We start from the raw sequence: 16,345 nt of genomic DNA on the forward strand, positions 1-16,345 counted from the left end.
TGAGTACTAAATAAAGCTGTCTTCACGTGAGTCCAGTCTGCTAAATGAATGCTAAATACACTCCACTCACCAGGCTTCAGACTTTCTGCTTCTACTTGGAACAGATGAGAAGGAGGGCTTTCCTAATTCAGCAGTGAACAGTGGACATTCAGACTCCCTTCCACCAATCACAGACAGACACCTGTAGATCACCTACTGCTGGAAATGACACAAGTTCAGCTGGTTTTCATTATTAGTGCTGTTATAAGCAACAATCTTTCAGAACAGACAATATTTAGAGGAAAACATTCACCAAGACGGACCAAAAAAGATGCATCAAAAGGTTTAAAAAACAAAGTACAAACTTTATTATTCTGTCTTTACAAAGGCACAAGCCTCTTTATCCCCAAAACATTTCTCTTAAAAAAAAATAGCTTCTTGATGACCGTATGCACTGACAGGTCTAACAAAAAATAGTACAGAGAACGAACCAAAGGAGAAGGATGCTGAAAAATGTGGAGAGAGACAAGAGATACACAGAGACAGCAGAAAGGACTGCAAAAGAACAAAAGAAGTGTAACGGATGTAGGACTGGACATGGAGGGGAATGGGAACACAGCTTTGTGGTTTTACTGATATCCTCCAGAGCTTCAGCTGAGGAGATGCCCCTTCATACAAAAGATTCAGCTCCACTATAGAACAGTAAGTGCTTTCTAATCTCCACCCCATTTAGTGGTCCCACCCCGCTCATTTAACAATCTGATATGTCCACACAAACAGATGGAAATAAACCAGTTCAGCAGAAAACCTGTCAAATGCAGATACTGGGAGGAAAACACCAGAGCTCCTCAAAAAGCAGAGCATGCAAACGTTTCCCACATCCAGGAATCCGATCCTATAAAGTACTGGGAAAACGTCCCATGGTTTCATTTCACTCATTTCAGTGCAGCTGACATCAATGTTTTTAAAGGGAAATTCCATGACATAAATCATGGTGGTGTTCAGCTGAACACGTTATCTGGCCAGCAGCTCCTTCTAAGCACTGATGCAGGGATGATTAGCTTCGAAACGCTGTTTGAAAATAGCAGTGATGTGGAACCAGCCTCTAAATACAGCAGGTTTCACTTTTTAAAAGTAAACTGGGAGGAAAAATTCACTAAAATTTTATGGAATGTCAACATTTCATCGTGGAATTTTTCTCCACACATCTGGCTTTAAAAGCCCACAGGAAGGAGCCAAAGCTGATTCAAATCTACCTAAATTCAGCCAGAAGTCAGTATTCAAACACAGCTGAATACTCAGGAGAAATGATTATCAGGACACCAGCAACCTGTTGGTTGTTGAGGCCAACACAAGACAGAAGTAGGTGAATTAGAAGAAGTAACTGGAAATACAGAATTCAACACCTCGGCTGCTAACAGGCCTGATTGGAAAGGTGAGATGGAAACCTGAAGCATTCCAGTGGCCACCAGACGGCCCAGATGAAGTGTTCAGGTACTGGTGTTCAAGCGTTAAGGCTGCTCAGTACCTCCTGCGCCCCGTGGCTGTCAGTAAGGCGAACTGCTGCCTCGCTACATGTCTTAAAATCAATGTCAACTAAGAGTTCCAGAAGACATTTAAGAATAAGATCTGAGAGGAAAGATGTAAAAAACTCGGTACACTAGATGCACAAACCATCGATATCAGGAGATGTCTAGAGAATGTGTGGTCTGTCACCTCCGTGGCACAGTCAGTGATTTCACCGGGCGCCTTCCTCTCAGCTTCAATAAACAACAAACGACAATGATAGGGGCTAAAGAAGACAAGTTATTAAGATTACACGTATAAGTGATTGTATGTCAATTCTATTTGTGTGAATTTTAAATTTCATGGCTAAAGCAGAGCTGCTGCAGACTGCCAGAGTCTCAGACACCACCAAGCCCTGCAGATTCAGAACACTGAAAGACAAACAGCAGAGAATTACTGGATCCGGCCACGGATTAGCTTATTCCATAGGCCGGGGGCTTCTAGAGGGGAGGGGGTCAACAAATATCCAAGCGGTGATCTCTCTGTCAGGCCACCAGGAATAAGAAGAGGCCAATACAGATGTGGGATTACCGGGAACCCAGCCCAGCAGAGACGGAAATAGACAAAAGACTGAAGCAGGAAGAGTCTCCGAGCTCCTCTCAGACGCATCAACTGGAGCTTTTTCTTCAGCTGAGGGACCCTTAGAGAAACAACACATGAAGACTGGACAAAAGTAAATGCTTGAACATGAAGCCTAACGGCGGAACTTCAGGACAGTCTTGTTGGCTCACAGTGTCTCTCCAAACAGCTCTGATTGGTCAGGAAGTGAGGGGAGCATTACAGGAAGTTGGTCTGGACGCCACAGCGCCGGGTCTTCATCGACTTTATCTTCTGTTTCACAGATCAGTCACATGGCTTCAGGCCAGGAAGGTAACAGTCCTGGTAGTTAATGGGGATGTTGAGCAGACACTCTAGCATCCAGTATGACAGAGCATTTACAGGAAGTGAAGCTCTAATGACCTCTACAGATTAAAGAAGACGTGGGTCCGTTTGTTGAGTGACAGAAAGAACGGCTGTAAACTATGTGGGCTGCCTAACAACAGAACAACTAAAAACGAGTGCTTCAGTCTGACTACCAGCCCTGTTAACGAGCCTCTCCTGGTCTGCTCAGCCATGTGTGTGTGTGTGTGTGTGTGTGTGTGTGTGTGTGTGTGTGTGTGTGTGTGTGTGTGTGTGTGAGTGTGTGTGTGTGTGTGTGTGAGTGAGTGAGTGAGTGTGAGTGAGTGTGTGTGTGTGTGTGTGTGTGTGTGTGTGTGTGTGTGTGTGTGTGTGTGTGTGGAGCATCAGCTGATCAGCTCAGGGCAGAGAACAGTCATCAGGCCCGTCGCTGTTGGAGGCAGTGTCCGAGGCGGCAGCATCTGAGAGGAGGCGACCCGAGGAGACGATGACGGCCCTCCGCTGGTCCTCCTCCACGCTGCTCCTCCCCTGGGTGCCCTCGATGTGCTGGATGGCCTGGAGGACGGAGGAGAGTCAGAGCAGCAGCGCCCCCTGGTGGCCACGCCGGGAACACACTTCATCTAACTGGACTCACCTGAACAATGGTGTCCAGGTTCTGTCGAGACGTGGACGCCGTGTTGATGACTGACGCTGGGCACATGGTTACCACGGTAACGTGATGGGGCTGGGGGGTCTGGACAGGGGCGGGGACGATGACCGTGGCGTGGTGTGTCGGTGCAAGGGGCGTCGCCGGGGCCAACACCTGGTGGAAAGGTGCATCACAACACGTTACAACACAATACAACATGTTACAACACGTTACAACATGTTACCATCATGTCACCACGTCATTCTGCTGACAGAAGCAGAGAATCTAAACCTCCATAAACACATAATAAACACAAACAAACAACAGTAAACTTACAACACAGAAACAGATTAACTCTGAGAACCCTAAAACTCCCAGACACCATCCATCAGAGCCACAACCAGTAAACAGACAGAATAATCAGATTTACTACTTTACAGAGGTCTTTGAACTGCTCGTCTATGATGTGAAATACTGATGAAAAACAAAATCACAGCTTAAAATTTAACCAAAGTCACTTTCTTCCAACTTATTGATTGCAGCTTTGGCAAAAGGATTTCAAAGGATGTCTAATCCAGGTATTTTTTCTAAAATAAATAATAAAAATTCATCTTAAATTTTCTGTATTTTCTGCCATTAAAGCTGTCTCATGTTGCACAGAAGACATTTCTGGGTCCTCCTTCGTGCTGGGCTGTTTCCATGGAGGAGCAGGACTTTATACAGAAATAAAAAATGTTGAGCAGCTGATGGGATTCAGACGGTTAAACACCGACCAGGCCAGATGGTAGAAACCTCTCAACATCAGTGTTCTTCTGTCCTGATGTTTGCAGAAAGCTGCTTTGACCTGCCTCAAAGAACAAGTTTACTGGGATCTACTTAGTTTGTTCTGGAGGCAGGTAAAGGACGCTGATGTACCTGACCAACAGCAGGAGCCGAAAAAGGTGCACCGATGCTGAAAACAAGCACTCCTTAAACCAGACAGTCACTAAACAGTGTCCTTTTCATTTTTGGGGGCTTTTTTTATAGGACAGTGGAGAGGACCTGCAGTAAAGGGTTGGAATCAAACCCATAGCTCCTATTTACGGGTCACCCGCTCATCCAGCTGAGCTACCAAGATGCCTGTAAACTGTGTCCTTAATTAAAATCTACACCTGCAGTGATCTGAGAGCTGATTGGTTCTGGAGCCGCCAGCAGAAAGTCACTGGTTCGAACCTTTACTGCATGACGTCGCCTCATCTCGTTTTGGCCTCACTGCACGCTCCAATAAAAGCAAAAACAGAGTAAAAACAAAGTATAACTTTTTCTTTTTATTAAAAGCTGCTTCTGTTCTCTTCCGTTACTCTAAAACATTCAGGAAAGTTCACTCTTCACCAGGAAACCAACCACATCATAAAACTCTAACTTATGACGCTCTAACTAACAACTTTTCTGGTCATCTCGTTATTTAAAATTATCTTCAAAGTTAACAGGATTTTAAAGATGGTCACAGATTATCGGTTGTCAGGGAGACATGATGCTATTTTTTTCTAATTATTTGATTTTAAAAAGTCTATTATTCATGAGGCAGTGAAACCCTGATCATCACTGTGGTTCTGACGCAAGCCTCTGGGGGCAGAAGAACCCTGATTTATCCTCAACTGAGTGATTCTGTCAATTCATAGTGGTATTGATTTGAGGTCATGTTCCTCGGCTCTACTTGGGGAGTCGTACGGCTAATGTAGAGTCTATCAATTATCTCTCACTACGAGGATCCAGCTGCCACCAGGCTGGACGGACGCATCCCTAAACCATTGATCTGGCATCATGTTCAGTCGGGGTTAGCAGCAGAAACACGATCCGACAGCTGAGATTCATTCAACGCTCTGTAGATCTGTGGCGGCTGCTGGCAGTTCCAACCACCGACATGGAAAAGACTGTCTGTTCGAAACCTGCAAGGGTTCGTTAGGGTTTAAAGGTCAGGGTTTAACCAATCACAGCCCAGTAAAAGGTTCGTTGGGGTTTAAGGTCAGGGTTTATCCAATCACAGCCCAGTAAAGGGTTCATTAGGGTTCAGGTCAGGGTTTAACCAATCGCAGCCCAGTAAAAGGTTCGTTAGGGTTTAAAGGTCAGGGTTTAACTCAGTAAAGGATCTGTTAGGGTTCAGGTCTGGGTTGAGGGTTCCTGGTCTAAACCTTCCAGCTGAGCTTTGATCAACTCTGTTAAACTCATTAAAACCATTTAGTTCCTGGTCTGGTGGCTCCAGTCACAGATCCATGTTGGTATCTGTGCTGAAGGTTTATTTTCTTTGAGAACCTTGCAGATGTTCAGGTTCCATTCAGTACAGAGAAGCAGTCATTTCTCTACATGTATCTGTTCTGTGGTTGGGAGTGGATGGATGTCCAACCTGTGGACTGTGGGCCGGAGTGAGGTCCTTCTCTAACGCTTTCTGCTGCTGGATCCGGGCCAGGCTCTGCGTTTGGACCTGCTGCTCCTGGAACTGCTGGGCAATGGCCTTCAGCTTCTCGGGGTACAACTGGGCATCAAAGGAGCGCATCTGAAATGTAGAAGAGTCAGAAAGTCAATGTCTGACAAACGTTCCTACTGATGAAACTGCAGCCTGTTGGAGGTTTTCATCACCTGCTCCTCCAGCATCATCCTGACTGAACGCTCTTTGTCCAGCTGCTGCCTCAGCTCGATCATCTCCCTCCTCACGTCTTCGGTCTTCTCCTCCTCCAGGATGTCTGGGGAGCCAATCCCCTCGTCCTTCTCCTCTGCACGCCTCCTCTTGGGGGAGGAACCACTTAACTCCTGTGGAGAGATGAAGATATCTAGTTCAGATGGAGCTGAGACTGATGAAGGAGAAGAACCTGAAGGTGTTCCTCACCTGTATGATCCGTTTGAGCTGACTGTTCTGCTGAAGAAGTCGCGTCTTCTCCTGCTCCAAAGTGAAGATGTACTCTGCTGTCTGCTGCAGGATGGCCGCCTGAAGAACAACGTTCAGGTTAGTTATGAAAGAGTTCAGAGCCTGCAGCTCCATCTGGCTCAACCTCCACCCCTCTGCAGCTCCATCATCTCCTCCACCCCTCTGCAGCTCCATCATCTCCTCCACCCCTCTGCAGCTCCATCATCTCCTCCACCCCTCTGCAGCTCCATCATCTCCTCCAACCCTCTGCAGCTCCATCATCTCCTCCAACCCTCTGCAGCTCCATCATCTCCTCCTCCAACCCTCTGCAGCTCCATCATCTCCTCCACCCCTCTGCAGCTCCATCATCTCCTCCACCTCTCTGAAGCTCCATCATCTCCTCCAACCCTCTGCAGCTCCATCATCTCCTCCAACCCTCTGCAGCTCCATCATCTCCTCCAACCCTCTGCAGCTCCATCATCTCCTCCTCCACCACTCTGCAGCTCCATCATCTCCTCCACCCCTCTGCAGTTCCATCATCTCCTCCACCACTCTGCAGCTCCATCATCTCCTCCACCCCTCTGCAGCTCCATCATCTCCTCCACCCCTCTGCAGCTCCATCATCTCCTCCAACCCTCTGCAGCTCCATCATCTCCTCCAACCCTCTGCAGCTCCATCATCTCCTCCTCCAACCCTCTGCAGCTCCATCATCTCCTCCACCCCTCTGCAGCTCCATCATCTCCTCCACCCCTCTGAAGCTCCATCATCTCCTCCAACCCTCTGCAGCTCCATCATCTCCTCCAACCCTCTGCAGCTCCATCATCTCCTCCACCCCTCTGCAGCTCCATCATCTCCTCCACCACTCTGCAGCTCCATCATCTCCTCCACCCCTCTGCAGTTCCATCATCTCCTCCACCACTCTGCAGCTCCATCATCTCCTCCACCCCTCTGCAGCTCCATCATCTCCTCCACCACTCTGCAGCTCCATCATCTCCTCCACCCCTCTGCAGTTCCATCATCTCCTCCACCCCTCTGCAGCTCCATCATCTCCTCCACCACTCTGCTGCTGACCCACCTTGCTGAGCTTCTCTCCATCGCTGTGTGGGATGAGTGTTTTCAGGGACTGGAATCCAGCGTTGATGCTCTGCATACGCCGACGCTCGTTGCTGTTGGCGATCTCTCTGCGAATCCTCCTCTCCTGGTCCCGAGCTGTTTCTGGGGTCAGAGGAATGTTGGCCAGACTGAGGAGAAGAACAAGGAGAGCATCAGGTCAACATAACGGTCCTAAAGGTCACAGAGATGGACCATCCAGCAGAATTTAACCCAGCAGAATGACCCAATTACCCCTAAGGCGCAAAGAAAACCTGTTCTGGGATCAGCTTCCGTTTGTCAGGTTTAGAAAATCAACGGTTTGTGAACATATGAAGACCTGCTCCTCAGCATCGGTTTCATTCTCAGGCTCTGGTTGAGGAGTTTCAACCTGTTTCCCTCAGACTGCTTCAGTAATCTCATCAGTTGCTCAGAATGACTGCAGTAAGAAGGAATATCAGAGGCTCAGTTAATAAACTAAACACCAGAAGTTCAGACCTCCGACTGCAGGAAGGACTTTAAATGGCAGTAAAAACTCCGACTGTCACTGAGAGGTCGGTTCCATTCATCCACTGATCAGGCTGCAGGTTTATTTTTTATTTAACTTATATTTAACCAGGTAAATTAGCTGAGAACTGATTCTCATTTTTAATAACAACCCAGCCAGGAGGCGGCACACAAACAAGATAAACAACAAAACAGATTACATGTGCAGAAAAATCACTCAATATTATAAAACTAATTAACAAAGATTGGTAAAACAGAAAAACAGGAGCAGTGGTCCTGAAGTGTTTCTCTGACACCTCAGCTGTTCAGTTTGCATCAACAAAACTCAATAATAAGACAAAAATATGCTTTGTCTTATCCAGTGGTTCTTAACCTTGTTGGAGGTACTGAACCCCACCACTTTCATATGCACATTCACCAAACCCTTCTTTATTGAAAAATAAAATATGTTTTTTTTCAAATTCAAGACATAGTTATATGTTTTACTGGTGCACAAAATGAACCCTGCATTAACATCACTTGTGTTCTTGTATTCCCCATCTCCATGCAGCTTAAGGAAGTGTTCCTTTAGTTTTGCCGGTGCTAGAGTAGAATTGCTTAACTTGGCATTGCAAATCATGCAGATAGGACGCTGACTCCCATCACATTCCGTTACACATGTGAATCCATGTTGTACATATTCATCCGACCACTTTCTTTTTTTGTTCAACATAGTTAGTATGGATTAAAATATTATGAAAGAAGTCACACGACGTACCATCACGACAGTCACAAGTCGATTACTGAGCTCACCAAATTCCCTGCAGCACAGATTGGCCAAGCAATGTAGCGTGATCACCTGCAGCCAGTGATGGCCAAGCAGGGCGTGTCATCATATGAGTCAGGTGTGTCTTGACCTCCGTCGAACCCCTGAGACTGACTCACCGAACCCCTAGGGTTCGATCGAACCCAGGTTAAGAACCACTGGTCTTATCATTAGTGACCCTTTAAATGTGGATTTATTTCACCACCAAACATCACAGACACTCTGCTGCCTGAACCATCACACCGACCAGTCAGAAACCCGAAGCCTCGTACTTTTAGTATTTTCCAGAGTTAAAGCATCGAGATCAGGGTTTAGACAAACGGAGTTCCACAGTTCCAGTCCATCACTGCAGGTGGTCCAGTTTACTGCTGCTGACACGTAGGGAGGCATAAAGTTTATTAATATTTCCATATCTGAACCGTAGAGGAGCTGCTGGATGCTACAGATTCAGCTGAGGGGAAATTCTCACTTCCTCCAGCATCGTCTGCATCAGGATCAGTATCTGTGGAGCCTCTGGCCGAGCGCTTATCTGCACTGACTCAGCTGCTCAGAGCAAACAGCAGGAACAATCACAAAGTCATGTGTGTGTGTGTGTGTGTGTGTGTTGCAGCCACATCCAGCAAAGCATCCGCTGCCAGAACACGACCAACTGAACGTCAACATCCTAAAACCAGACCAGAGGAGTCGACAGCAGCAGGTCAGAGTCTGGTTAACTGATAACGATTGAATCTAAAGTCAAACACACTAAACATTTGATAGGTCTGGCTGTTAAAACGTAGTGAACTGAACATCTGAGGGTTCTGCAGCAGTGAACTGATTAACTGTCAACTAATCAGCAGCTGATAATCAATTAATCAGACTGAGTAGGTTTTAAAGAGAATAAAGTCTAAATGATTTATTCTCCGGTTTCATTTCTCCTCCATGGCACCAAACGGAACATTTGAGGACATAATTATAGAATTATGTGAAAAACACTGAAAATTTTCTGGCATTCTTGAAACAACTGGTAGATTCATATTAATGGACAGTGAAAAGAATCAGTGGGTGCAGAAAAAACAAGACATCTGGACTCATTTTTCAGTGTTTTAGACACTTTTACGGACCAAATGTCTCATCAGGACATCCATCCATCCATCATCATCCATCCATCCATCATCCATCCATCATCATCCATCCATCCATCATTCATCCATCCATCCATCATCCATCATCATCATCATCCATCCATCATCGATCATCCATCCATCATCATCATCCATCCATCGTCATCATCCATCCATCCATCATCATCATCCATCCAGCCATCATCATCATCCATCCATCCATCATCATCATTCATCCATAATCATCATCCATCCATCATCCATCAATCCTAATAATAATAATAATAATAATAATAACAATAATAATGATCATGGATTAGATTTATATAGCGCTTTTCAAGGCACTCAAAGCGCTTCACAATGAATCCATTATTCATTCACTCACACATTCTCACTCAGCGGTGGTAAACTACATTTGTAGCCACAGCTGCCCTGGGGCAGACTGAAGAAAGCGTGGCTGACAATCTGCGCCTACGGCCCCTCCAACCACCACCAACATTCACACGCATTCATACTCCAGTGTGAGTAGCAGCACTGGAGGCCAGGTGGGTGAAGTGTCTTGCCCAAGGACACAACAGCACGACTAGGACAGAGCGGGAATCGAAACGCCGACCTTTCGATCATTGGACGACCCGCTCTACCACCTGAGCCACATCCATCATCATCCATCCATCCATCCCTCCATCCATCCATAAACCTCCAGGAATCATTAAGGTTGTTCCCTCATTGTCATTGATGATGAGAAAAAGAACAACAGTAAACAAAAACAACAGATTAAGAGTTTTTTTTTTAAACATTTATTATTATAAACTTAATTAACTGATAATTCTGTTTAATTCTTAATACATGTAAGTTTATTTATGACAGGTTTTAAGGCTTTATCATTGTGTTCATGTTAAAACTAAACTGTATTTTAGTTTTAAAGTCCTGGTTCTGGTTTCTTTGGGTCCAGACTGAAGTTTTTGAGCGTCACCACCGGGACTACATTTCCCAGAATGCCGTGGTCTCTCCCAGCAGCAGCAGATCCCTCCGCCTCCGTGCTGCGGACGGGCCTTCCGTCTACACACCCCCTTATTAATACACCTTTTAATAACGGGCCTCCCCGCCGACCAACGGTGTCCCTCCACCGGTACTCACGGCGGGGAGCTGCCAGTACCGGCCCCTGGGAGCCGCTCGGTCCCCGCGGAGCCGCACCGCTCCGGCGGCTCTCCGTCCTCCGCCATTAAACAATGCGGCAGCAGCATGGCAGAGCTGCGGGAGAGAAGACGCAGTGAGGCGGCTGGAAGGCTGGACCGAGCCGCCCCGAACCCCCGGTAACCGGAGTCCGGTTCTAATGAGGCGGTTCTGAGCGCAGCGGGGCGTTAGTGGGCAAACAGTGAACAAAACAATCCGCCACGCAGGAAATAGCGCAGAGCTCCCCCCAGTAGACCCAGCATGGCCGCTGGCCGTGGGTCGGTCCAGAACCAGGACCGGGACCGGGACCAGACGGCCCCTCCGGTCCGGCCGACCCGCTCCCTGCCCCGGCCCGGAGCAGCAGCTCGGCGGCTCGGAGCTCTGAGAACCGGGGGACGCGCTCCGGAGCGAGCAGCAGCGTGGCGTGCACGGAACCACGTGGTTTGTGTTTGTTCGCCCCAAAATCCCCAAATCCGCCTCAAAGGTCCCAAAAACCAGAACCCGGAGGGAACCTGGGTCCGGACCGGAGCAGCGGGACCCCGGTACCGGACGGAGACCCCAGCCCGCGGCCCCGTGGGAGGCTCTTGCACACAATAATATCACATCACGCGTGTTGCTCGGAAAGCGGAGCGCGTGCGGCCGCCAGCAGGTAGACTCACCTGCACAGACCCCCGATCACCTCCTTCTCCGTCTTCCTGAAGTGCTGCAGCGACGGAACCTTCTGGGCCGGAACCATGAAGTACTCCATGCTCGGTCCCCCCCGCCCCCCGAGACCAGCAGCACCGTGTCCGCGGAACCAGAACCGGAGGAAGACCAGGAGCAGAACCCGCCGATCCGAGCCGAGATACCGAACCCTGCTCCGGTACCGAGGCGCTGCGAGGCTCCGAGTTGTAACGGAACCGGACTTCCAGCTGATGGGGTTCCCTCGGTGTGTGGCTCTGCCTCTCTCTCCCCTCCCTCCCTCCCTCCCCTCCCCCTCCCTCCCCTCCCCCTCCCTCCCTCCCTCCTCCGTCCGCGTGACCGAGAGTGCGCGTATGTGTGCTGTTATTGTGTGTGTGTGTGTGTGTGTGTGTGTGTGTGTGTGTGTGTGTGTGTGTGTGTGTGTGCGTGCAGCTGATCAGATGGCTTTCAAGGCGGGAAACAGCTGGTCGGAGTCACACTGCGCTCCTTCCGCAGTCTGCGGTAAACAAAGGACTGTTTAGCGCAGAACGGAGCTGGAAACAGGGAACTGGTTTATTCTGATCAATAACAGCTGACTTTTGGGATCAATAACAGCTTATTGTCGGGATCAATAACAGCTGATTGTCGGGATCAATAACAGCTGATTATCCTGATCAATAACAGCTGATTATTGGGATCAATAACAGCTGATTATCGGGATCAATAACAGCTGATTATTGGGATCAATAACAGCTGATTGTCGGGATCAATAACAGCTGATTGTCGGGATCAGTAACAGCTGATTATCCTGATCAATAACAGCTGATTATTGGGATCAATAACAGCTGATTATCGGGATCAATAACAGCTGATTATCGGGATCAATAACAGCTGATTATTCTGATCAATAACAGCTGATTTTTGGGGTCATTAGCAGCTGATTATCCTGATCAATAACAGCTGATTGTGTGATCAATAACAGCTGATTATCGGGATCAATAACAGCTGATCTTTGGGATCTATAAGAGCTGATTATCCTGATCAATAACAGCTGATTTTTGGGATCAATAACAGCTGATTATCCTGATCAATAACAGCTGATTATCCTGATCAGCAACAGCTGATCGGTGCTGTAAACAGAATAATTTCCTCTGTTTTTATCAAACTCCATCCAGTTCCGGTTACATAACGGATGTTTGTCCTCCGGGACTCCGACCACCGGATCAGCTGACGGTGCGGCTCCACCGGGAGCTTCTGGGGACGCCGTCGTCTGACAGCCGCTGTATACGGGAGCTGGACGGCGGCGCGGAAGGCCAAAAGACCAGAGAGCCGCTTTAAAAGGACAAACTGGAGGGAAAATAAAATAAATCATTGAACACACATCTGTCTGAACAAACACAGCATTAAAAAAGAAAAAAAGACTTTAATTACTTTAAAATATCAACATGTTTTTACATTTCTATCATCCTCATCTCACTGTTGTTTCTTTTTGTTTTGTTTTGTTTTGTTTTGTTTTTTGAAAGACGGACATGCGCACAGTTTTCAACCCTTTAGGATCTTGTTTTTCATTTAATCGAAACTCGGATCATACTTGATGCTCTGTAATGTTTCAGCCCATAAAGAAACAGCTGGAATTAGTTCTGGAATTAATGGTTAGTAGCTCTGGTGAAATGTGTGTTTTTATTTTATTTTATTTTAGAATAGAATAGAATAGAATAGAATAGAATATCAGTTTGTCACTCTCCATATAGCAGCATTATAAATAAACTATATAAGGCAATATTAACACACACTAAATATATACCACCGAAACATAAGAGCTAAATTCGGTTGTATATTTTTTAGTGTGTGTTTATTTTTAATGCTGCTATAAGGAGAGTGCCAAACTGATTTTCTATTCTATTCTATTCTATTCTATTCTATTCTATTCTATTCTATTCTATTCTATTCTATTCTATTCTATTCTATTCTATTCTATTCTAATTATTCTAAAATAAAAACAAAAAGAAAATCAAATCTAAACCTGTGAGAGCTGAAGCATCAAACAGAGTTCAGAATCATATTTTATAAATAAAACACATTTACTGGCTTCACTTTAGAAACACTCAATATCAGGAGGATTGTGTTTTTTGTCTTACAGTAGATTCTTAGGGCTGCTGGGGTATTTAAACCTGCTCCCAGGTGAGGTAATGCCCTCTAGTGGTGGCAGGAGGGCAGTTTAGGGGCTTTAATGACTCCTCTGTTGTGGTGCAGGTGAGGGTTAGAAATGTTTTTTCAACAAAGAATCTGGTGACTGTGGTGATGATCGTTTAGATAATTTATGATTATTTATATCAGGAGTGTCAATCTCGTCCTAGTTCCACATTCAGCCCAATCTGATCTCCAGTCACCAGTAAAACCAGTAAAACCACAGCATAATAACCTATAAATAACCACAACTCCTAATGGTTCCTTTGTTTTAGTGCAAAAATTTTCACATTTAAGGAATTACCTTTTCAATAAACATCATGAACAACCTGAAATTTATCAAGAAAAATGAATTCAGTTTTTATCAACATTCAGCCTCAGTTTATCATTTCCACATTACAACTTCCAGATCACAGAGTGTCTACAAAGGAACACATTTAGTCATCTGGAACTGAACCATAGAGGATTTACTGGAGGATCAACACCACAAAAATCTGACAAAAAAGGACAAAAAACAACAAAAACAAGAGAATATATTAGAAAAAATGAGGCACAAAACAACAAAAGTGAGAAACAAAATGACAAAAAATGAGACAACACAAAAAAAAACTGAGACAAAAAATTAGAGAAAGAAGTTACAATGCGAGAAAAAATTAACACAAACGAGACAAAAAATGACCAAAAAGGAACAAAACAACAAAAATATAGAGAAAAAAAATCACAAACGAGACAAAAAAAACACAAAACAACCAAAACATGAGACAAACAACAAAAGTCAGACAAAAAAAGACCAAAAACAACAAAAACAAGACAAAATATTACAAAAATGAGACACAAAACAACGAAAGAACAAAGAACAATCTAGTATTTTACTTTCTGATCCAAACAACTTGTCATGGTCTAGAAATGATTTTAAATTTATAGTTTTACTAATTTACAATCTGCAGTTAATGTCTTCTCTGGAATTTTTACACTTTGAGGGCCGGATTGGACCCTCTGGAGGACCGGATTGGACCGGATCGGACCCTCTGGAGGACCGGATCTGACCCTCTGGAGGGCCGGATCGGACCGGATCAGACCCTCTGGAGGACCGCTTTTGGCCCACGGGCCGCATGTTTTTTTGTCTGACTTTTGTTGTTTTGACCATAAAATAAAATCGTCTATGGTTCAGAGGATGATCCAGATGTTTTATTTAACCAGGAGAGATCCTGTTCAGATTAAGAACCTCTTTTTCAAGCTAGTCTTGGATCTGTTCTTTTCTTATCTGCTGCCACATTTGTTGTAATTTATTTTGTAAAGATTCGTATTTACGTCTTTTACTCTACTATTTAGTTATTTTTATTTTATTTTCTTAACTTATTTATCTTGCATGTTTAAAAGGGGGAAGTTATCTGGAGTTTCATTGTCCACTGTGTTATAATAAATTAATTTGTTAATAAAGTTATTGTATTGTGTATAAACACGATCAAACTTTCTGATCTTATCTTAAAAATCTGTTCTAAAAATATAAATAGAAGTAGAAAAATATGTCCTAAAAATATTACTTGAAAAATATGACAAAATATACAAACACAAGTACAAAAAAATCTATTTTTTTCTTTTGTCTTTCAAATCTCTGAGTAGAAAAGGTGAAGAACTAAACCAAATGTGTTGAAGTTAAAATGAACCAAACTCAGCAGGAATCTGGTGATAAATACACTCTGATGCACAGAAAGTCATATTTTAGAGCCTCTCCTTAAATGACAGTTTAGGCCTTTTATTATGTGCAGAATGTCTTTCCTAGAACCTCTGGAGTTGTGGTTATTTATAGGTTTTATTTATAGGTTCTTATTTTACTGAATGTGGGTCCTGATCCTGATCTATAATCAGACTCAGAACCTGCTGGTCTGTAACAGGATAGAAATAATAAAATATGTTGAAATAACTTCAGTCTGATGATTCTGTTTTCATTAAAGCTGTGAACCTGCTCATGTTTTATTAGGCATCATTTTAGAAAGTCTGGAGGTCCAGCAGGAGACCAGAGGACCAGGACCAGAACCAGAACCAGGACCAGCACCATAGCCAGGACCAGGACCAGCACCAGCACCATGGCCAGGACCAGAACCAGAACCAGGACCATGGCCAGGACCAGGACCAGGACCAGGACCAGCACCATGGCCAGGACCAGCACCATGGCCAGGACCAGAACCAGAACCAGGACCATGGCCAGGACCAGGACCAGGACCAGGACCAGCACCATGGCCAGGACCAGCACCATGGCCAGGACCAGGACCAGGACCAGGACCAGGACCAGGACCAGCACCATGGCCAGGACCAGCACCATGGCCAGGACCAGGACCAGGACCAGGACCAGCACCATGGCCAGGACCAGAACTATGACCAGGACCAGAACTATGACCAGGACCAGGACCAGGACCAGGACGGCTCTCGGGGAGAGAGGCCGGCCTGCCCACGCCAAGGGGCGGAGCAGTGCATGCGCTGAGCTGGCAGACTCTGGGCTGGTCCTGACGGGCTGGCGGGGCTCCGGGCGGCTGGCTGCGCTTCACTCGGTCGAAGGGAGAAAACACCAGAACTCAGCGTCTCCTGGAGGAACACACCGGAGAACAACGGAACCGAGCAGCCCGGACCTGCATCCGGACGACGACGAGCCGATCCTCCGTCCGACCCTCCGCTCCGAGCCGCCCTCCAGAGGAAACCCCACCGGACCGATGCGCTCCGGATCCCGGCAGGAAGCAGCTCTGCGCCGCTGATGCTCTCCGACCGGGGTCTCCTGCAGCCCTGCTCCGGGTGTTAGAGGGTCTCCAGCGGCCTGGTACCATGTAAACCTCCTCAGACCTGGAGCTGCAGCTTCACACCTCCAGCTTCTTCTA

The 16,345-nt window shown here is 46.1% G+C and overlaps 1 protein-coding gene across 1 annotated transcript; it reads right to left on the reverse strand.

Annotated features, from left to right (window-relative positions):
* Positions 1-323: 323 nt before the first annotated feature.
* tfap4 (transcription factor AP-4 (activating enhancer binding protein 4)) lies at positions 324-11,527 on the reverse strand. The gene is made up of 7 exons (XM_023291224.3): positions 11,288-11,527; positions 7,027-7,192; positions 5,934-6,032; positions 5,687-5,857; positions 5,454-5,603; positions 3,077-3,244; positions 324-2,997 (listed from the first exon to the last, which is right to left on the reverse strand). Exons 1-7 carry the CDS (start codon positions 11,374-11,376, stop codon positions 2,842-2,844), a joined length of 999 nt encoding a protein of 332 aa, XP_023146992.1. The 5' UTR covers positions 11,377-11,527; the 3' UTR covers positions 324-2,841.
* Positions 11,528-16,345: the final 4,818 nt, after the last annotated feature.

This window comes from Amphiprion ocellaris, chromosome 19, assembly GCF_022539595.1.
Source record: "Amphiprion ocellaris isolate individual 3 ecotype Okinawa chromosome 19, ASM2253959v1, whole genome shotgun sequence".
In the NCBI taxonomy this organism is placed as follows: Eukaryota; Metazoa; Chordata; class Actinopteri; family Pomacentridae; genus Amphiprion; species Amphiprion ocellaris.

Coding starts and splice junctions, on each gene's coding strand:
- tfap4 (XM_023291224.3), bottom strand. CDS start 11,376: ATGGAGTACTTCATGGTTCCGGCCCAGAAGGTTCCGTCGCTGCAGCAC. Junction 7,193..11,287: donor GTGATCGGGGGTCTGTGCAG/GTGAGTCTACCT, acceptor TCTTCTCCTCAG/TCTGGCCAACATTCCTCTGA. Junction 6,033..7,026: donor ATGGAGAGAAGCTCAGCAAG/GTGGGTCAGCAG, acceptor GTTGTTCTTCAG/GCGGCCATCCTGCAGCAGAC.